Source organism: Pyrus communis, chromosome 6, assembly GCF_041283825.1.
Source record: "Pyrus communis isolate YQ-2024b chromosome 6, ASM4128382v1, whole genome shotgun sequence".
In the NCBI taxonomy this organism is placed as follows: Eukaryota; Viridiplantae; Streptophyta; class Magnoliopsida; order Rosales; family Rosaceae; genus Pyrus; species Pyrus communis.
The window spans coordinates 5604646-5627422 of NC_142570.1; the positions used below are offsets into that span (position 1 = coordinate 5604646).

Genomic DNA, 22777 nt, shown 5'->3' on the forward strand with positions numbered 1-22777 from the left:
TTTTACAATTGTATCTTTCTTTCTGATTATAGAAAGTCTATAATGCAAAATGAGATTTTTAGAATGCCAAGAATAATTTCTTAATTTTCTTTTAAAAATAGATGAAATAAGAAATTACACAACCATGTACATTTATAATAGTCACAATGATATTTGATCAATATGTTGCTAATGGTAATTTAGTGTGTAGTCAATATTTGATTAAGTGACTTGAACGTTTGATTTTAATCAATTCAACAATTGAGATTCATAAAATTGTGAGTTATATACTTTTTGTTGTCTAATTTATGCCTTCTAGTGTTCTAAAAGTCTCCACGTAGCACTGCCTAGGGGCTAGGTGGCTAACCACCTCCACAATTAATTCTTTGGCATTTAAAAAATAACAAAATGACTCTTAGACCTGCCAAAGCGTCTGCCTAGGTCACGACTTTTACTTAAACAAATAATAGATAATTTGTATTTTATTTTTTCATTAAATTGTATGAGACTTTTTTTTTTTAGTACATCAATATTTTTATACTAAGGAAGGGAGAGTTTAGCTAGACCACACAATAGGTAGCCTAATTTGATATCGAATTCGTCATCGACGAGGTTCGAACCTAAGACCTCTCACTTCCAAGTGAAGAGGAATACCATCAAACTATAGTACTGAGTGGCTATTGTATGAGACTTGTTAGACTTGGATGAAAAGTAATTACATGCCCGTTCTGCATGTTTTGAATATATTCTCGTACTTTATATTGTATGTCATTCTATTTGCAATTTATATTCCAATACATTTATGTATTTTTTAAATGTAAGTAGAATAATAAATTCAATTAAAATATAAAATAAATAAATACACGATCTAGGTCTCTGTCTAGATGACCACGTGCTAGGCCCATACCCTCCTCCGCCTGATTAATCCCTTTTAGAACCTTGATGTCTCCTAGTTTTATTTTGGGTATATTATCAATTTCCCCCTTGAACTTGTGACCATTAGCCAATTTCCCCCCTCAACTTTAATTTTGGCCAATTTCCCCCCTGAACTCTCATGATTAGTCAATTTCCCCCCTCAACTTTAATTTAGCCAATTTCCCCCCTCAACTCTTATAATTAGTCAATTTGCACCCTACTGTTAAATTTTTAATTTGATCATAATTAAACAAGTGTGTGTAAGAAACTAAATAAGATGTATGTTAATCATGTTCCTATATCTTTATCCTATTACAAATAGATTAAAATTTAGAATTTTACAATTTATCATAGATAGTATTATTAGTCATAATAAATCAGTATGGAGTAATTTTATTTGATTTTTGACTATACAAAATTGATAACAAAAAGGATTGATGTGTAAATTTTTGTATGTGAATACAATTTTCTTTATAAAAGTGAAAGCTAAGTTCAAGTAAATTGCGGAGAATCGAGCTTTAGTAAAAAAATGGCTAGTCTATTCATAATTTTCGACTCCTTATTAAGAATAACCCATTTTATTGAAATAGGTTTGATCCATGAGTTTAGGATTATTATTTCTTTTTGTTATTATTTCTTCTTCTACATGCTTTAAACCCGATTCATAACTTTTTCTTATAATCAACCCATGTCACACACTAACTGTATTATGTTTTTGTACATTTTACCCTATATTATGCAGGTGAGTTTATGTTAATTTTAGTACTTTGTTGGAAGCTATTAGAAAGATTGAAAATTAAGAAAAGAATAGATGGAAAATTAAAATATAAAAAAAAATTAACAGTAGGGTGCAAATTGACTAATTTTGAGAGTTGAGGGGGGAAATTGGCCAAATTAAAGTTCAGGGGGGGAATTGACTAATTATGAGAGTTGACGGGGGAAATTGGCCAAAATTAAAGTTCAGGGGGGAAATTGGCCAATGGTCACAAGTTCAGGGGGGAAATTGATAATATACCCTTTTATTTTTATTACAAATTTATAATAAATTCCATTTGTGAAATTTAACAAATAAGCAAAATTCTTGTTTAAAACACGATTAAGGCCATTATATAATTACTCGCTTTCTGTTTATTAAAAGAAACAATTAGAAGTTGAATCACGATTAAATTCTTGTTTAAAACAACTGGCTAACATAACATTACAAACAAAAACATAGCCATTGAAGATTCGCCCTTCAAGCGTCAAGCATTGCTCGAACCCTAATGGGAAGGCCATACAGCCTAATGAACCCAGCAGCATCAGCTTGATCATAGATATCCCCGCTCTCGAACGACGAGATGTCCTGCCTGTACAGGCTGTATGGGCTCTTCCGGCTCGTCACAGTGACCGAACCCTTGTACAACTTCAGAGTTACTGATCCGGTGGTTGTTTTCGAGATTTCCTCCATGAACGAATCCAATGACTCGCGAAGTGGGTCAAACCACCTGCCTGCGTATACCAGCTCCGCGTACTTGAGGGCTAACGAGTCTTTAACTTGCATTGTTTCTCGGTCCAGTGTTAAAGACTCAAGCTCTCGTGCAGCAGCGAAGAGGATGGTGCCTCCGGGAGTTTCATAGACTCCACGGCTCTTCATGCCAACTAGCCGGTTTTCAACCATGTCCACACGGCCAATTCCATGTTTTCCACCAATCTGATTTAGATGATCGAGTAGAGAGGCTGGTGAAAGCTCTTTCCCATTGACTGAAACTGGAATTCCTGAAACAATTCCGATTTCTACATACCTATAGGAAACGAGAGCATGGGTTAGAAATGTACTCAGCGTACACAGTACTAGCTAAAACACATATCAGGTGGAACTCACTCAGGTTCATTTGGTGCATCTTCTGGATCGACTGTTAACATGAACATATCCTTCTTAGGCTCATTCTCCGGGTCCTCCAAAATGTCACCCTTTGATTCCATCATCATGAAGACAAACGGCAAGAGATAATTTTAGAGCTCAATCAGAAAGATTTCATATGAAAAGTTGGCAATTTTCCAGACAAAAAAGAGAGTTGTAAGACTTTACCTCATGACTAAGGTGCCATAAATTGCCGTCTCTGCTGTATATGGATTTCTTTGTCACTGGGACAGGCACATTATGTTTCTTAGCGTATTCAATAGCATCTTCTCGGCCTGTAATATCCCATTCCCTCCAAGGAGCCACAACATTTAGTTTGGGATTGAGAGCGAAAAATGTCAGCTCAAAGCGAACCTAAACAGACAAGAGAGATTGTGTCAGAAGGAGTACATGAGTTGTTGTAATATTAAACGCTTTGAATTGGAAGGCATGCCTGATCATTTCCTTTCCCGGTGCATCCATGAGCTACAGCATCAGCTCCAACTTCTTTCGCAACATCAACCATGGCCTGTTTCATCATTTGTATGAAATTTGTCCCCAAAAAATGTCATTGTATGAAGTAATAGTTATATTATTTGGTCTAATGAGAACAGTAATAGATTTATCATGACATTGACGTGGTCAAAATTCTCAAATTTGCCTATGATTTTTTCAACTGATATTTCGATATAGAAATATCTCCTTATTTCTTCACCGCGGATTGAGCTGCTAAGGAGCTATACGCAGATCTATCAGAAACCAACCGGAGAGAATATACCTCAGAAGAGCACAAGCATTTCACAAGAAATTGAAAAGGTAGTATCTTTTTCTTTACATTTGTCTTGACTGTGGATGTATCAATCTACAGAGGTAATGAATTTATAACTAACAGAGCATTCCGGAGATCAAACTGAGAGATCACCTTAGCAATAACAGGGCGGGCCATTGAAGTCCCCAGCAAGTATTTCCTCTCATATATTGCACCTGCCCGCAAGCAAGGGAATATGTAGTCCTTTACAAACTCTTCCTTTAGATCCTGCACTACTAACTGAGAAGCCCCACTGGCCTTGGCCTTCTTTTCCAGACCATCCAATTCTTTTATACCCTAATGATTTGGAATAAGGTAGCAACCACGCAAGTCAAACCAATAATGACTATCTTAAAGTACATAGCATGAAACAAGAAACTTTTGACTTTGAAGTAGATGTTGCTACTTCTAACTTACTTGACCAACATCGGCCGTGAAGCAAACAACATCACAACCATAGTTCTCCCTGCAAGTAAAAAAGTATCAAACAATAACGACAAAGTTAACAATCAGAATTGAAAGAACGTATATCAACAGTGTAGAATGCATCAATATGCATTAGCATTGAGTTAGGGAAATGGTGCCTGGAATACATAAATGAGGATGCATGCAGCACACAGGAGAACTAGAACTGGAATTCCAGTAATCTTTAATCAGACGTAGTTATGTTTGGTCCTTATCAGTTGCAGTCCAAAGAAATTATCTCAACGATTCTGTCACAGAGTATGACAATACAACAATCAAAGTATCTCAAAACCGATTGGAATCTTGATATGGGTGCAAATCATGCCTCTAATGCATGAAAGTTATTGTTCCTCAACAAAAGTCTAGAACTTTCAATATTTGAATCCAAACATAACGAGTTTAATACTCTCATGAGACATAAGCACTTGAAGGCCTTTTTGGGGAAGGAAAAACATGGGGCATACCTTAACCACGGAACAATGACTGATGTGTCTAAGCCACCACTATAGGCCAGGACAACCTTATTCAATTTGCCACGCAACCCTCTTTCCTTCGTGGATCCGGATACTTCTGTCTCACTGTAAGTGGGTAGCGCTGCTCTAACAGCTGCGTACAAATGAAGGTAAATATCAGATTGGCATCTAACACTGAATACATTACAGAACGAATGAATGAGTGAGAACTTAGAAAATTAAATATGATATATAGGCATCTCAATAGTTCATTTATCTCTCTAACTATCTAACGTCCATGTGAAAGAACCTCTGATTAGGCAACCGCACCTTGCTTGTTATGAGCTCTTACACTTCCATTGCCACTTGTAACTGCAAATGCAGTCCCCTGAAACTCACTCTTTCTTGCCCCCAACTGCAGAAACAGATTTAGAACAACCCCAATTAGCAAACGAGAGAACTGCAAATTAGTAACTACCGTATATTATAAGGAGAGGGAAAATTGATGTGCACGATGCATTATAGATATCGGTATAGCTACCTCTTGAAACGAAGATAACCTCCCCGGACAACAAACTCTGCCATGAAATGTATATGATTCTGCTCATGCAACAAAAACAAATTATACACATTGATATCACAATATAGCACCAAATTGTAATCCAACTATTTCTCCATCAAAATTTAAGCATTTAAGTATCTGGGTACTGCTCATTTCTCCTCAAATTGTCTAAATCCAGAAAAATTTAAATTTTGTTCTTGAATTTAATCAGCCTCGCTACAGGAAAGTGAAAATGTACCTCTTTTGGGAGCGTGAAAAGTGAGATTGGCGGCGGAGCAGGCGGACATGGACTTCAATTGGGCCATGGTGGCGGCGGCTGAGATCAAATAGAAGTTAAACGGAGAAGAAGAGTAGAATTGCTCAGGAATAAGAAGAAAGGAAACTTACGTGATATGAGGTTAGCGGCGGCGACAACGGCCGATGGTGAGGAGTGGCGAACGGCAGACGGTGGTTTTGTAGTTTGAGTATCTCTGTGTGTGTGAGCGTCTCTCGTTTTAGGGTTTAATTGCAGAGGTTTATACCAAAAAAAAAATTAAAAATTGGAAAAGATTAACCAATACGATGGTTTTTATACTCTGACTAAAATACCCCGCCCACCAAAAGGCAGCGTTTGCAGCAGAAAAGATTCGATTTTTTACTTTCTCTTCCTACACGTGGGTATATTGACCTCATTTTTCTGGATCGTTGTGAGTGTATTGACTTAATATTTTCTTCTCTAGTGAAATTTTTTTTTTTCCTTGACAAAAAAATATTATCTATCATGAAAAAAATTGAGATTCCATCATAAAATCAATTAGTATATTGGGAGTAGCTCAATTTACTTATAAGCTCATGCAAGATCCCTCCTCTCATCAATGTGGGACTCATTCTCAACACACTCTCTCATGTGTGGCGATTCTTCATGCCGAACACGTGGACAACAGGACATGGTGACGTGGAGCCTATGTGGCTGTTTGGCTTCACAGGTTGGACAACCTGCTCTAATACTATGAAGAAAGTTGAGGTTCCATCATAAAATCAACGGTGAATATGACCTCACAATAGACTAGCAATAATGTGGTTCAAATTCATTTTTGGCAAAAATTGAATCTAAAACCTTTCATTTACAAGTGAATATGAATACTATTAAAATGTAGTACAAAGTGGCCTAAAGAAAATTTGAGGTTAGGAATTTAGCTCAAGCCATATATTGGACCGGTTATATTTAGTGAGAACATAATAAATTCAATTTCAGTATTTCAATACTAAGTGGCCTAATGAAAAATTGAGGTTAGGAATTTTACAATTTAAGTATTTCAATATATTTGTGTACTTTTCAATATAAGTAGAACATAATAAATTCAATCAAAAAAAGATCTAGATCCCTGCCTAGATGCCTAGGCACTAGGCTCCTACCATTTGCCCGACTAGCATCTTTTAAATTCTTAATGTCTCCTAGTTTTATTTTAATTGCAATTTTATAATAAATTCCATTTGTGAATTTAACAAATAAGTGAGATTACTATCAACAATTACTCACATATTAAAGCCTTTATATAATTACTCGTTTTCTGTTTATTAAAACAAACAATTCGAAGTTGAACCACAATTAAATTCTTGTCTAAAACAACTGGCTAACATAACATTACAAACAAAAACTAACATAGCCATTGAAGACTCGCCCTTCAAGCGTCGAGCATTGCTCGAACCCTAATGGGAAGGCCATACAGCCTAATGAACCCAGCAGCATCAGCTTGATCATATATATCCCCGCTCTCGAACGACGAGATATCCTGCCTGTACAGGCTGTATGGGCTCTTCCGGCTCGTCACAGTAACCGAACCCTTGTACAGCTTCAGAGTTACTGATCCGGTGGTTGTTTTAGAGATTTTCTCCATGAACGAATCCAATGACTCCCGAAGTGGGTCAAACCACCTGCCTGCGTACACCAGCTCCGCGTACTTGAGGGCTAACGAGTCTTTAACTTGCATTGTTTCTCGGTCCAGTGTTAAAGACTCAAGCTCTTGTGCAGCAGCAAAGAGGATGGTGCCTCCGGGAGTTTCATAGACTCCACGGCTCTTCATGCCAACTAGCCGGTTTTCAACCATGTCCACACGGCCAATTCCGTGTTTTCCACCAATCTGATTTAGATGATCAAGTAGAGAGGCCGGTGAAAGTTCTTTCCCATTGACTGAAACCGGAATTCCTGAAACAATTCCGATTTCTAGATACCTATAGGAAATGAGAGCATGGGTTAGATACATACTCAGCGTACGCAGTAAGAGTTAAAACACATATCAGGTGGAACTTACTCAGGTTCATTTGGTGCATCTTCTGGATCGACTGTTAACATGAACATATCCTTCTTAGGCTCCTTCTCCGGGTCCTCCAAAATGTCACCCTTTGATCAATTCCATCATCATGAAGACAAAGGGCAAGAGATAATTTTAGAGCTCAATCAGAAAGATTTCATATGAAAACTTGGCAATTTCCAGACAAAAAAGAGAGTTGTAAGACTTTACCTCATGACTAAGGTGCCATAAATTGCCATCTCTGCTGTATATGGATTTCTTTGTCACTGGGACAGGCACATTATGTTTCTTAGCGTATTCAATAGCATCTTCTCTGCCTGTAATATCCCACTCCCTCCAAGGAGCCACAACATTTAGTTTGGGATTGAGAGCGAAAAACGTCAGCTCAAAGCGAACCTAAACAGACAAGAGAGATTGTGTCAGAAGGAGTACATGAGTTGTTGTAATATTAAACGCTTTGAATTGGAAGGCATGCCTGATCATTTCCTTTCCCGGTGCATCCATGAGCTACGGCATCAGCTCCAACTTCTTTCGCAACATCAACCATGGCCTGTTTCATCATTTGTATGAAATTTGTCCCCAAAAAATGTCACTGTATGAAGTAATAGTTATATTATTTGGTCTAATGAGAACAGTAATAGATTTATCATGACATTGACGTGGTCAAAATTCTCAAATTGAGCTGCTAAGACCTCAGAAGAGCATAAGCATTTCACAAGAAATTCAAAAGGTAGTACCTTTTTCTTTACATTTGTCTTGATTGTGGATGTATCAATCTACAGAGGTAATGAATTTATAACTAACAGAGCATTCCGAATATCAAACTGAGAGATCACCTTAGCAATAAGAGGGCGGGCCATTGAAGTCCCCAGTAAGTATTTCCTCTCATATATTGCACCTGCCCGCAAGCAAGGGAATATGTAGTCCTTTACAAACTCCTCCTTTAGATCCTGCACTACTAACTGAGAAGCCCCACTGGCCTTGGCCTTCTTTTCCAGACCATCCAATTCTTTTATACCCTAATGATTTGGAATAAGGTAGCAACCACGCAAGTCAAACCAATAATGACTATCTTAAAGTACATAGCATGAAACAAGAAACTTTTGACTTTGAAGTAGATGTTACTACTTCTAACTTACTTGACCAACATCGGCTGTGAAGCAAACAACATCACAACCATAGTTCTCCCTGCAAGTAAAAATGTATCAAACAATAACGACAAAGTTAACAATCAGAATTAAAAGGTCGTATATCAACCGTGTAGAATGCGTCAATATGCATTACCATTGAGTTAGGGAAATGGTAATACATAAATGAGGATGCATGCAGCACACAGGAGAACTAGAACTATCCAAATGGAATTCCAGCAATCTTTAATCAGACGTCGTTATGTTTGGTCCTTATCAGTTGCAGTCCAAAGCAATTATCTCAACGATTCCGTCACAGAGTATGACAAGACAACAATCAAAGTATCTCAAAACCTATTGGAATCTTGATATGGGTGCAAATCATGCCTCTAATGCATGAAAGTTATTGTTCCTCAACAAAAGTCTAGAACTTTCAATATTTGAATCCAAACATGATGAGTTTAAAGCTCTCAAGAGACATAAGCACTTGAAGGCCTTTTCGGGGAAGAAAAAAAATGGGGCATACCTTAACCACGGAACAATGACTGATGTGTCTAAGCCACCACTATAGGCCAGGACAACCTTATTCAATTTGCCACGCAACCCTCTTTCCTTCGTGGACCCGGAGACTTCTGTCTCATGGTATGGATATGATTCTGCTCGTACAACAAAAACAAATCATACACAATGATATCAGAATATAACACGAAATTGTAATCCAACTATTTCTGCATCAAAATTCAGCATTTAAGTAACTGGGTACTGCTCATTTCTCATCAAATTGTTCTAAATATAGAAAAGTTAAATTTTATTCTCGAATTTAATCAGCCTCAGTGCAGGAAAGTGAAAATGTACCTCTTTCGGGAGCGTGAAGAGTGAGGTTGGCGGCGGAGCGGGCGGACATGGCCACGGTGGCGGCGGCTGAGATCAAATAGAAATTAAACGGAGAACAAGAGTAGAATTTGCTGAGGAAGAAGAAGAAGAAGAAGGGAATCTTACGTGATCGGAGGTTAGCAGCGGCGACAACGGCGGATGGTGAGGAGTGGCGAGCGAACAGACGGTGGTTGTGTAGTTTGAGACTTTGAGTAGCTCTCTGTCGGCGAGCGTCTCTCGGTTTTGGGTTTTATTGTAGAGGTTTATACCAAAAAAAAATTAAAAATTGGAAAAGATTAACCAATACGATGTGTTTTTATACTTTGACGAAAATACCCACCCACCGTAAGACAGCGTTTGCAGCAGAGAAGATTCTGTTTTTTATTGTCTTTTCCTACACGTGTGTATTTTAACCTCATTTTTTTGGATCGTTGTGAATATATTAACTTATTATTTTCTCCTTTAGTGAAAATATTTTCTTTTCTTTTGAACAAACGAGATTTATCTACATTAAGATTATCTTGAATTTTTGGAGTAAAATTTAAAAATTTTAGGCCAGAAAATTAAAGTTTTAACTCAGAAACAGTTTTTTTGCTTCAACCCTCATAGCCTAAAATTTTAGCCTAAGATGATTAAAGAATAAATTTAGGCTATTTTTTTTAAAATTAACTTTAAAAAAAAATTATGTAGACAATCATAAATTAATTTTATGAAAATTTTAACCTAAAAAAATTTCAATTTAGATAAATATTGAAAAACCACTGAATTTGGATGAATTTTGGGTTAAATAATTTTTTTTAATTATTTTAGCCGTTGGATTTAAATTTAGGCCGTTAGATTTTTTTTTTTTTTTTTTTTTTTTACCGTTAGATTTGATTATATTCGATTTCAGCCGTTTGATTCAATAAATATGTAAATTAAAAAAAAATTTGAACGTGGATTATTAGATCAACCAACAACCTATTTAATGTGGCCGTGGGATCACAAAAACTAGCCGTTAGGCTATTATGGCTACCGACACGCCGGGAACATGCCCACGTGGGTGGGGTCCTGCTGGTGTTGAGGCTGGCGTGTCTAAGAGTGTTTTTTGGGCATTTTGGCTTCACATCTACTCTCACATGTGGGCTTCACCACTCATTTTGGGCTAAATCTTGGCTGGTATTTGGGTTTTTTTTAGGTTCTAACATTTAACCCAATTTTAGAACAAGAGTTGGAATGAAATGGGGGAATAAAAGGGGAAATTCAAGACTTACTTCAAGGGTTGGAGTTGGTCTAAGGGAAATGGGATAGACTTAGCTTCACAATGAACTAGCAATAATGTGCTAATAAAAATATATTTGGATATTAAGAAAAATTGCGGTTAGGCTTTTAGTTTAAGCCATATAATGGGCTAGTTATAATTCAACAAGAATAACCTGAAACGATATTATTATCTACACTAAAGGGGCAGGAGAGTCGGAAAAGTCGAACAATGAGTTAGCCATAATAATGTGTTTCACATTCGTCTTTGGCGAGAATCAAACCTAAAACCTCTTACTTACAAGTGAAGAGGAATACTGCTAGATCGTAATACTAAGTGACTTCTATTCCTGTATATTTAGTTTTGAACATTAACTTCAATAAATCAAAGAAGAATTGAGAGATAAAAATAAATATGTATGTAAAAACTATCTCTATTTAGAAATATAGCCACTTAAAACTAGGCTTGACAAATTCTTGCATGACTCTATAACGCGACACAAAAATAATAGGTTTCAGATCAACTTGCTAATGTGTTGAATCGTTATTAGGTCAACACATTAAATGAGTTTGACACGATACGATATATTAAAATAATGTGTTTGACTCGAATACGGCAAATATGACCTGTTTCCATGTCTATCCATTGGCTTGGGAAATTATTGCACGACCAGTTAACCCGACATAAAACAACAAGAAAATATCAGGTTTTGAGTCACCTCGCAACGTGTCAGGCTGTTACCCGTTAAATGCCTGTTAAATAACGAATTAAACATGACAAGATCCGTTAAAATAACGAATTTGACACGAAAACAAAACGAACACGACAAACACAATCCGTTTGGCAAGCCTACCTGAAACCTCGATCGAGCAATGCATAGTCTTTTCTCACTCTTGAAGCTCCCTTCAAGCAATTCTCTATCGTCTAGAGGCCTTTTAAGCAATGTTCGAGTCCCCTTTAAGTGGTTAAAATTCTAAAAATCAGAAATATTCATATGATAAAAGTAATTGAAAAGGCAAGAGCTGACTGAAGAGAGTGGCTGGAACCGAAGCAAGGGAAAAACCTGATTTGTTTAACTCAGTTAGGCGGAAGAAGTACGAGTTTTTTAAGGGTGCCTTCGACCACAAATTAAGTATCGAACTCGCCATTCATGATAATTGAACCTCAAACGACGGAATTGCTAGTTGACTATAGCACAGCCTTAACTAATAGTAAAAAAACGAATACAACAAGAAAGAAACAGTTCTGCTAAGCTGGTAATCTTAATAACATTAACCTTATACTGGTTGACAAAATAAATAAACACATGGGAACAAAGATGAGTTGCAGATTTATGGCTGCTCCTCCTCCTGCTGCAATGGGGGGTTTTCAAGCTTGGCAGTCTTGCTCTTTTTCGTCGAAGGTGAATCAATTTCGCTAGACTTGGGCTGCGACAATCTGCTCTCCATCAAGTCTAGCAAACGTGATTGCAAATGCCTGTTCATCTCCATCACATGCTTTGCCATTTTTGTCGCCCTCATTCGGTCCTCTAGACATGTTTCCAATTTCATCTCCATTGCTGCAACAGTGCCCTCTTTCTGCCCAAATTTCACAACAAAAATTAAATTGCATCTTGATCGGAGCTTAGGCATTTAGCACACAACATTACTAGCTAACCATCCTACGTGCAAATGAGAGAGAGAGAGAGAGAGAGAGAGAGAGAGAAACCTTCATGTCATATATTTGTTGGCATGAACCCGAGGTTTGGAAATTCACGGAGGGTTGGCATGATGGAAAAAGAGTGATTTTCTCCTCTGATGAGCTTGCAGGTTGCGGATACTTGTCGAGGATAGAAACACCAAGTGCATTAGATAGTTTACGATGGTTTGACACTGGAAGCAACGAGGACTGTGGAATCACTGCAAGATTAGTCACAGGCCCTGTAAAATAGAAGAGACCAACAATCATGACCATATAAAACTCTACATTGTATAATTTGTATTTTAAAACAATGTGAATGCATATGATAGGACTATGAAACGCCAGTGTAGACTCGCGGACTATGACATTTATGCATGCCTCTCAACGGTAATCTAATACACCACGAAAAATAAAAGTTAGCGGACTCAACCCTCTCAAGAAAGAGAACTGAAAACAAAAAATCAAAAGAAAAGAAGACCATCAGCGACGGTTACCTTTCTGATGGTTGAATCTTCGGATGATTTCACAACTGGTGATGTCCCAAATGCAGATGGTGCAGTCCTCAGATGCGGATATGAGACCCGATTTGCTGAAGGTTAATGCGGTAACAGATCCACTGCAGGGATTATAGGTATGTAAGCAGACTATAATATGGAACAACACAACTGAATAACTCTTATTTTGTTACAACCTAGTGGTATTTAATTTTTTTCTCAGATTCGAAACGAGAAAAAAAGAGAGAATCTAGGTTGCAACTTACAACTACATTGATACGACGCTGAAACAAAAATGAAATATAACAGAAAAGATTTCGTCGAGAAAAGGAGACGTTTATCTCCAATGATCTAAAGAAATAAACTTGAAAGACCATTGCATTACTTGTGTTCTTTTAGCACAGGTGAATGATCTTCAGCACCAACCAAATAATCCTCTACCAGTCCGATTTCAAGTTTGTTCACGAAAATGCTTCCGTCTATTCTTCCGGAGAAAATTAACTGCTTCATTGGGTGAAGAGCAACTGCAGTTATCCCTAGTGGATAAACTTGAGTATGCATGAGGTTTCCCAAGACTAGATCCCAAACCTAACAACAGATATATTAATCAAAAGAACAATTTGTTTTCAGTAAGAAGATAATCAATCAAAAGATACAATTTTCGGGAGCATGAACTAAAACGAGTTTCGTGACCTTGTATGAGCCATCAAGTGAGCTTGATATTAACACTGGGCTTGAGATGCCTGACGTGGTTAACAGGCCGGTTATAGAAGATTTATGCTCCATTGAATAATGTAATGGTGACGGAAAGCTTTCAACATTTTCCACATCCAGCAAACTGCCATCAAAATGATTAAGAAATAGCATCCGTTTAAATTCTTGTTATCCGAAAATTTTTCTACCATCTAAAAAGTGATGAGGGCAAATCCAACGTTTAGTCATTTACCTAATCAAATTCCACACACATATCATCCCATCATCTGAACCAGAAACAAGAAGAGAACCATCATCGGAAAACAACATACAGCTCAAAGATTTGTCATGACCATGCCAAGTTTTGAGCAATTTTCCGTTAGCAACCTACATTTCACTTCATTGTAATCAGGATTCAGGACCCAACATTATCGACTTTATCGACTTTCCTCTTTACCTTGTCACACATTTTGGGAAGAAAAAAAAAAAAAAGCAGAGGAATTGGTGGCAGTTATTACAAACCTCCCAAAGGTAAGTGTTTCCAGAAAGAGCACCACCTGCAAGATATAGACCATCCTTTGTGCAAGAAAGTGGCCCAATTGCCTCCAGCGGGTAGCTCTGAATAGGCTTCTGAGGCTGCGAAAATGTTGCATACAACAAACCAATAACCATGTCGTTTACACAAAGAATATGTAATCATCGATCATTCTTGCGGTTCAACCACGTGTTAAGCTACCGATGTTTGCACAAAACCTTGGATATTCTTTTGATCAGCACCTCCAGTTAAATAGTTTGTCAAACTACACAGAACATAAGATTTAATACAAATATGAATTTGTGTCCCGTTTGATTTTGGGCTTTAGAGGTGAGCAATAGCAAACCTTAACTAGACCATATAATCCATTCTAATCAATTCGTTCTCGTTCAGGCATATTTTCGAGTGTCTAATCGTCATTAGGCCTACATTTACACATAATGCACTGAGACAATTGCCATTCTGAAACCCCATGGTTAAACTACGGAATCATATTAACACTTCAAACATGTCATCCTACACAGATCCATCATCAATGTCAATTTCCCCTTTATGTTTTATGGGGAAGGAGCGCAAAATGACCATTTTAGAGTTGGAGTGCCGGAAAGATTCTTTTAGAATGCCGGATTACTCTTTTAGAGTGCTAATAATAATTTCAACAAAACAATATACAAGAAAATCAAATAACCCATTTGAGATATAAAAAATATGCGTTTTCCCAATTTAAACCTCAAATCCATATGATCAAATCCATGTATGCATACATGAAAATCAAATTTACATACCAATTTACAGGAGAAGACAATCAAATTTCCGAGGAAAAATACTTCTCACACACTTATTTTTTCCTTCTGTACACCTCTATTTATTCATGTCCCTAGATTCTCCTTTGATTTACTCAATCCAAATCCAATGGCCGCAAGGGTGTGTAGGGAAGAAAAATAATGTACGGAAATCATTTCACATTTTCTATTCTAGTACAAGATAATTGAAATTAAACAAACTCCGATGGTTGAAATTGAGTCCAAAAGTTCCGAGAATTACCTTGTTCATCTTCCACATAGAGATGGCGCCGCCGCTAACGGAGCCAGGTTTGTGAATCTGAGCAGCTACAAGGAACTGGTTTCTCAAGCACACAAGACCACGAGCAGGAGAAGCGCAGGTTGGTATATGAAGGAGTCGATCCCCTGTGTCTATGTTCCATATAGTTATCCCTGTTCCCATCCTCTTGTCACTGCACACAGCCACCGCCTCACCGCCACCACTTCCCATCTCTCTCTCTCTCTCTCGCTCTGTTCTGAATTTGCAAAGAGAGATGCCGAGTTTTATAGAGAGTTTGTGATTATATGAGGCACATTGCATGTAAAAGGGCTTTAGTCTGTGGGCGTGCATGGAACGAGTGACGCATGGCACGTAAAAACGTGGAAAAGAAAATTCTAGTTGGGGATTTTTGTTCCTTTTTGATTGCAATGCTCGTTCTAGCCCTTTGATGCTTGAATAGAGAAATTTTTTAGTGTACCAAAAACACAACCATGTAACATTATTATTTTAGATATTATAATATAATTTGAGTTGATGAAATAATTAATATGTATCAATTTTAAGATATATTATAATTAATAAACAAATATATACACATTTTATAATTTAAATGGAAATAGTAATATCACATGATAGCGTTCTGAGTATACTAAAAATTTACTCGTGTAAATATCACAATGATGTATTCAGAGCCAATTAACTACTGCTATGCGTTATAGATTTTCCACGTGACTACGTGTGATTGGGTTTAAATACTGTCACTACGGTGGCATCGTGTGATTTTTCTCGTGAATGGGTTTATGTTATCCAAGTGGTCGACATGCAAATAAATGATTTGGTAGCTATACCCAATAAAGGGGAGACACGTCAACGCAATCACTGAAGTGGTCACTTGATGAAGAAAAATGATTTTTTGACTTCACGTCCACGTTTAGGTTTGAAAAAAAAAAATCATTATAGACTAAAAGTGATCCACACGAACTATCAAAGCTCCTCCCATTTTTATTGGATAGTGCTATTAACACAACTATTTTAATTCCTCATATATTCTTTTTAATTTTTGACCGTCGAATCGAACGAATTGAATAAGATCAATTATAAAAAATGAACAAATGTGTGGAAAATAAAAAATAAAAAAATTGATGAATAGAAATATATTTTTTATTATGGCTGACGACTAACAACCTATAACATAAATTGGTTACCATGTTCGAAATTGGACAACTTTTGAGCAAATATGTTTTTTTTTTTCGGTTACAATTTTGTTTAAATTTTACCGAATACTTAACCAAAAAATTTATCTTATGAAAACGTTAGTTAACGTTATGTAATCCAATTAATTCATAAGTTAAAGTTCATATCTATAAGTAATCTAGTGCAAATGAGATAAGAAATTTGAACGTAAGATTTCAACTTTGTCTTTGAGAGAATAAAAAAAGAATAGATCCCACATTAGCATATATGTTAGAGTCACATTTCGGCAGAATTTATTGTCGAGGTTGTATGTCTTTATTTAGCGTAATTAACTCCAAACAACTAGGACTCCTCAAAAGTATTAACCAATGATCACCCAGATAATTTTTCCAGTCAGAAAATGCATTAGATATATACGTAAACGGTTAGGTCCTTAAGCAAATCTTGATTTCGAGAAACTTCTGATCCAATGGGCTCCAAAACTTACTAATAGGGTTGTAAATTGGTTTGTGTTATAAACTTTTTAGTGTGATTATATAAATCCTAAATTAGATTTGATTCTAGTTATTCTCTCTTATATAAATTTGTATTCTTTGGGATGAAGGATTTCTTCTCCCTCTTATTACTATAAATAAGGGCACTACATAATGGGAATAACACACATATTTCCTCTACACAGTTCTACAAACATATCTCTCTCTCTTCTCTCTTTGTCGCTGGCCCCCTTCCTCTTGTCAGATAAAATAGGTCACAACACGTTATCAGCACGCTCTTACCGATGCGCTTAGGAATTTGACGTGGAAGCTTTTTCTGCATCAAACTAGTTCATCCATATCATCACGCAATCAGGTTCTTCCAAAACAACGGTTTTTATCTCGATATTTTTGCAGTCTTGATAGCATGAACATTCACTATAATGCATGACCCAACTCTTTTTCGAATTTTAGATTATACATAAATTGTGCATGCATTATATCCATAATTATTGAATTATGTGAATTTGATATTGCCATGAATTGCATCAAATATATGTTCATTCATTAAATTATATATACCTTGACTTAATTGAAAAAAATAAAAATAAATAAACAATCGAAAATTACTAGGGTTCTTTGAACCCATGACCTAAACCATGCAAGCCGCCAGCACCAAGCCAACATTCTGCGTCAGCTTGGCGAGCCCAACCCAGCCACGACCCTTAAGGCAGCAAGCTTATAATCGAAATGGTGAGTTTGAGGTACCATCGTCCCAACATGGAACCCTCGGCCCGAAGCCCAGGTCCCATTCCCGTCGATTTTTTCAACGAAACACGACCGGCAGTCGTGTGATTTGGACAAAACTCATCGTATTCATCAACGATTCTAGAATTTCGTGAGTTTTTTATAATCGGATTCACTCAAATCCCTTCAGTTTTCACCCTCCAACGTTGAGATTCAACCTCTATCGTCCAATTTTGGTTCTCCGATGAACCAAAGACTTTCATCGACCATGGAACACTGCCTGAAGCAGCGCCGTTAACCATCTCTGGCGGATCCCCATCCCAGCGCCGCTGGGGTGGCCTGAAGATCCAACTCGAGCCCAAATGGGCCTCGAATTCCTTTTCTTGGTCCATTCACACAACACCCTTGTTATTAGGCATGCTTGTGCCTGGAAGCCTTGACCCACATCACCAGCCCTTTAGGCTTTGGTGATAACCCAGCCCAAGAACCAGTTGAGCCTTTTTTGGGCTCTTGCCGTTTCTCCTGTGCACTACGTCACACGAAATCCCAGCCTCTGCTGGTGTATGTATGTGTGCCACACTGGATCCCAACTTTGCTGAAGAATCTGTGCTCCCCACCGCACCATATCAACGTCCGTTTTGGGCCTCTGGTATATTGGGCCTGAGGCCCCCTTTAGCCTGATCAGCCATTCCAGCCCATTTTTCTTGGGCCTGGGCCTCATAATTTCTATTCGATTAGCCCACCAGTGGGCTTTGGCCCATGTTTTTGGGCCCCAAGTTTAATTGCCTAATTATTTTAGGCCCAATGGGTTTTATAATTTTTCACCCACACTTTAAATTTGGCCGAAGTCCAAATAATTAATTCAATTATAATTATAGACTTGAAGTTCTATTTGAATATTTTCTTGTTGCATATTTCTGTATATATATTTGTGTTTATTTGCAGGAACATATGAACTTGAAGTTCATAATTATTTCGAAACCTAAAATTTCTAAAAACACGCCTTGTTTGAAAACTGACGTTTTCCTTAAAAACATCATCCATGAAAACCCAAAGCTTTTTCATGTGAATTTTAACCAATACATGTCTATTAGAACCTAAATGTTGTACTCCTATGTGAATGGATTGATTTTTTCTCCATTACACTAATCACATTTTGTCCATTATTCTGTGATAGGAACATGTCGAATTTGAACAAACTCAACTTTACCGCTTTAGAGGTCTCTGGAAGAAACTACCTCAAGTGGGTCCAAGATGTGAAGCTTCACCTCACTGCAAAGAATTTGCGTCCCGCCATTGAAGATGAGAATGACAACCTGGTTCGCAAAGTTGAGAAAGTCACTATCATGATCTTTATCCGAAAACATATTCATGACGCATTGCAAACCGAGTACCTTGCTGAGGAGGATCCACAAACACTATAGATCACTTTGGCTAATCGTTTTGATTACCAAAAAGACATCTTCTTGCCTGAAGTAAGACATGACTGGTAGCATTTGTGCTTCCAAGACTTTAAGTCTATGAATGAATATAATTCTGAAGTTTGTCAAATCCGATCACTTCTCAAGTTTTGTAACGAAACTTTGACCAAAGATGATCTCCTGGAGAAAACATATTCGACCTTCTTTGCTACTAATATTGTCTTGTAGTAACAATATAGAGCTCATAAGTTCACTAAGTTTTTGGATTGGATCTCTGTTTTACTTCTCGCTGAAAAGCAGAATCAATTGTTGATGAAGAGTCATCAAGCTCGACCTACAGGTCAACTGTTGTGTCTGAAGCACACTATAGAACGAACCAACGTCCAAAACGCCAAAAGAGCGTGGTAGGGGCGGCCAGAAGCCAACCCCACCAAGGTCAACAGAGCCAAGGCCCATTTAAGGGAGGAAATAAAGCCCAGAAGCGCCCTAACCTCGCTCCCAATACCCCTAACTTTAAGAATAAAGGTAAAGCACCTGAAACCATAGATGTGGACATGTGTTATCGCTGTGGTTCAAAAGATCATTGGTCCTGTGTTTACCGAGCTCCCTAGAAGGTTATAGCTGAATATCATTCTCGTCATAAGAAGTTTGAATCAAATTTTGTGCAAGTGGACAAATCGGAGAATACCAAGATGGAGGTTTTTGACTTTCAGGAGGATACCACACCTATGAAAGATTAGAATCTTAGACATAAACTATTTTTCTAGTTGAAATTTAGACAATAGGGCCGAATTCCACCTAATGGCCGAACCCCCCCTTGTTTTTTGGTTAATTTTGGAACATTTTTCCTTTATGTTTGGATTATTTGTTGGTGATTTGTTTTTTGGATATTAAGTTTAATTAATCACCATCCTTGAATACTTAAAATTATTTTGAATGGATATTTGTTTTTAGAACTTTTATGCATGTGACCGATTCAAATTAATTTTTATTCTAGGTATGACTAGTGGGAAAGTTAGTTGTCTGGCAGATAGTGCAACCATGCACACTGTTTTGTGTGAACGCATTTATTTCACTAACTTCATACCTAAAAATGCACATCTGACAACCCTCTCAGGCCCATCCAACCTGATCGAATGATACCGTAAGGCACGTATAATGTTGTCCAATGGTACAATTTTGGCCATTGATGAGGCACTTTATTCTCCACTCGAGATACGCTCCATTTAAGGACATTAAAGATAGTAATTACCACGGTTAAACCTATGTAGAAAACAGAGTTGAATTCCTGTGCATCACTTCCTACGCATATGGCCAAAAGTGTATTCTAGAGAAAATGGAGCGTATCTCGAGTGGTTTGTATACTACGACCATATGCCCCATAGAAAGCCAATATACGGCCGGCCCTACCTCTGGGACCACACACGAAATTATACTTTGGCATAATCGTTTGGGACACCTAAACGAATAACGATGCGCAGTATCCTCAAATCATCACACGAGAATCCACTAACCCGAAGTTTAGGTTCAATTCAAGGAATCACATGTCAAACATGTTCAATGGGAAAACTTATTATAAGCCTTCTTATGACAATAATGGGTTTAAGGAAATGGGCTGGAAGCCCAAGTTCTATTTGGCCCTAAGGCCTTAACCTGGGTTTTAAATCACACGAGCCAAGTCGGTTCAACCCTAACCCTAAACCTGGTTTGACCAAACTGGTTTGATCCGACAATTGACTTTGACTTTGATCGTTGACTTTGACCGATCAACAGTCAATGTTGACTTTGCCCGTTGACTTTTCGGGTTTTCTTCCTGGACCCCTCCTAGGCTAATTCCGATGTCCTGAACCTATTTTCGACGTCCGTTTTCCCAAATTAAGTCATTTGCGTAGAGTTGACTAAATGTACCCTTTATGTACGTACGTGAAATTAATAGTGGTGTTCTGTTATTCCTTTTGGCACGGATTTGCACCAACGGTATACGGTGAGTGGACCCCTTCTAAAAATGCATGTTTTAATAACAGAAATGCATACATGAAAAACATGATTTAATAATTATGTTTTATGAAACATTTTATGAGATAACATGCTTATTGAGGTTATTTTGAATTATTATTATTTTTCCTATAATCCGTGTTCTTTATAGAATATTTGATGGATGACGATATAATATTTTGAACATGTTTCAAACATCTCTTTATAGTATATATGATGGATGACTTTATATTATGAAGTTGCTTTTCAAATATATGTATGTTCAATGGTTTTGTACTTACTTAGTGGTCCCTATTCCGCTACGGGGTGAGGGATAAATTCCATCTCGGGTGAGGGTACGGTGTTGGCATAGGGCCTAAAGATGGTTTTCCTCTGGAAAATTGGCATATGGATGGGGAGCTGGCATAGGGCCTGAAGGTGATTTTCCTCTGGCAATTGGCACAGGGACGGGGAGTTGGCATGAGACCTGGAAGGATATTGGACATTCACTAGTGATTACGATATATACGATATATGTTTTGAGACATTGCACGGCATGCTAGGTTTCGGAAAACCTATTTTTATCATGTTATATGAGTTTTCATAAAACTTGGGGGTTAGTATGTTGATAACTGTTTATTATATCTATATCAACTTGGTCCACTCATATTTGTTTTGTGTCTCCTTTAGGACTTAGAATCGAGGTATACAATTCCAACGTTCAGGCACTTTCGCATAAGCATATTCGAGTCATCACGGTGTAGGACCCATCCTCTTATTCATTCAATTTTATATTATTTCTTTTTAGTATTTTAGTTCGTTGTATACTCTGAACACGTTCCTTAAACGCATATTCATTATATTTAAATTTATAAGTCTTATTTATTCCTTGTTCTCAGCATTTGCATTCAATAAATGGTTTTCATCACCTTCGGATGTCGGCCAACACGTGTATATCCTGGTGTTCGGAGAATATCGGGATCGGAGCGTTTCATACACACTAAAGGGGGAGTGTTATAAACTTTCTAGTTTAAGTGTGATGTGTAAATCCTAGATTAGATTTGATTGTAGTTATTCTTTCCTATATGAACTTATATTCCTTGAGGATGAAGGATTTCTTCTTCCTCTTATTATTATAAATAAAGACACTACGTAGGAGAGAATAATACACACATTTCCTCAACACAATTCTACAAACATATATCTCGCTCTTCTCTCTTTGTCGCCAGCCTCCTTCCTCTTAGACCATCTCCAACAATGGTTTATAACCTAAAATTTCCCTTTTTTTTTCCCCTCAAAACCCACTCCAACCCATGTGCTAAATAAAACCTAAAACCCAAAACTTAAAAGAAGGCCAAATACCAGCCCGTTTTTTAGGCCAAAAGTGATTATGGGTCCTACCTGTTGTGAGTGAAACACGGGCTGTGAAGCCCAGTTTCCTTTCCGCCAGACGCCCATGCGCCGCATGCGCCAGGATTTTGCAATCAGCCGACAGCCCCACGTGGGGCTGTTCCCTCAGGTTTCAAAGCAAAAGCAGCCTAACGGCTACTTTTTGTAATCCAATGGTGACTTTAAATGGGCCGTTGGTTAATCCAATGGTCTAGGTTCAAATTTTTTTTTTATTTTAGTTTTATATTTATGTATTTATTGAATCCAACGGCTTAGATCAAATATAATTAAATATAACGGTAAAAAAAAAGATCTAACGGTCCAAATTTAAATCCAATGGCTAGAATAATTTTAAAAAATTATTTAACTTAAAATTCAACCAAAAACTCTATAAATACCTATGTATTTGTTCAAACATCCACACAAAACTCACTTTTCTCCTACAATTCTTCCAATTTTTCTTTATACCATTTATTCTCATTTCCAGAATTTTCAAGATGGCAAAAGAGCATGTTAGAGGTCGTAATTGGACCTTTGACGAAGAT

At 37.3% G+C, this 22777-nt stretch overlaps 3 protein-coding genes across 4 annotated transcripts; all 3 read right to left on the minus strand.

The window, feature by feature from the left end:
- Positions 1–1999: 1999 nt before the first annotated feature.
- Positions 2000–9521, minus strand: LOC137709692 (argininosuccinate synthase, chloroplastic). 2 transcript variants are annotated; one of them, XM_088695583.1, is made up of 11 exons: positions 9478–9521; positions 5299–5376; positions 5040–5098; positions 4829–4913; positions 4511–4652; positions 3999–4047; positions 3696–3878; positions 3228–3302; positions 2963–3148; positions 2756–2844; positions 2000–2675 (listed from the first exon to the last, which is right to left on the minus strand). In XM_088695583.1, the coding sequence occupies exons 2-11, from the start codon at positions 5363–5365 to the stop codon at positions 2129–2131; spliced, it is 1482 nt and encodes a 493-aa protein (XP_088551709.1). In that variant the 5' UTR covers positions 5366–5376; positions 9478–9521; the 3' UTR covers positions 2000–2128. The 2 variants fall into 2 exon arrangements, with proteins under 2 accessions (XP_088551709.1, XP_068304776.1); XM_068448675.2 differs by lacking the exon at positions 9478–9521 and adding an exon at positions 5448–5615.
- On the minus strand, positions 6572–9618 carry LOC137709691 (argininosuccinate synthase, chloroplastic). The gene is made up of 9 exons (XM_068448674.2): positions 9478–9618; positions 9334–9399; positions 9005–9134; positions 8491–8539; positions 8188–8370; positions 7827–7901; positions 7562–7747; positions 7352–7440; positions 6572–7271 (listed from the first exon to the last, which is right to left on the minus strand). The coding sequence occupies exons 2-9, from the start codon at positions 9380–9382 to the stop codon at positions 6725–6727; spliced, it is 1308 nt and encodes a 435-aa protein (XP_068304775.2). The 5' UTR covers positions 9383–9399; positions 9478–9618; the 3' UTR covers positions 6572–6724.
- A 2143-nt stretch (positions 9619–11761) lies between these two features.
- Positions 11762–15355, minus strand: LOC137710139 (protein ROOT INITIATION DEFECTIVE 3). The gene is made up of 8 exons (XM_068449090.2): positions 15038–15355; positions 13981–14094; positions 13712–13845; positions 13459–13603; positions 13151–13353; positions 12766–12887; positions 12299–12510; positions 11762–12168 (listed from the first exon to the last, which is right to left on the minus strand). Exons 1-8 carry the CDS (start codon positions 15353–15355, stop codon positions 11923–11925), a joined length of 1494 nt encoding a protein of 497 aa, XP_068305191.2. The 3' UTR covers positions 11762–11922.
- Positions 15356–22777: the final 7422 nt, after the last annotated feature.

Coding starts and splice junctions, on each gene's coding strand:
- LOC137709692 (XM_088695583.1), bottom strand. CDS start 5,365: ATGGCCCAATTGAAGTCCATGTCCGCCTGCTCCGCCGCCAATCTCACT. Junction 3,303..3,695: donor CCCGCCCTGTTATTGCTAAG/GTGATCTCTCAG, acceptor ATGATGAAACAG/GCCATGGTTGATGTTGCGAA. Junction 2,845..2,962: donor TATGGCACCTTAGTCATGAG/GTAAAGTCTTAC, acceptor ATGGAATCAAAG/GGTGACATTTTGGAGGACCC.
- LOC137709691 (XM_068448674.2), bottom strand. CDS start 9,382: ATGTCCGCCCGCTCCGCCGCCAACCTCACTCTTCACGCTCCCGAAAGA. Junction 7,441..7,561: donor TATGGCACCTTAGTCATGAG/GTAAAGTCTTAC, acceptor AATTGATCAAAG/GGTGACATTTTGGAGGACCC. Junction 7,272..7,351: donor GATGCACCAAATGAACCTGA/GTAAGTTCCACC, acceptor CATTTCCTATAG/GTATCTAGAAATCGGAATTG.
- LOC137710139 (XM_068449090.2), bottom strand. CDS start 15,355: ATGCAATGTGCCTCATATAATCACAAACTCTCTATAAAACTCGGCATC. Junction 13,604..13,711: donor TGTGTGTGGAATTTGATTAG/GTAAATGACTAA, acceptor TTTTGATGGCAG/TTTGCTGGATGTGGAAAATG. Junction 12,511..12,765: donor AAGATTCAACCATCAGAAAG/GTAACCGTCGCT, acceptor TCTATTTTACAG/GGCCTGTGACTAATCTTGCA.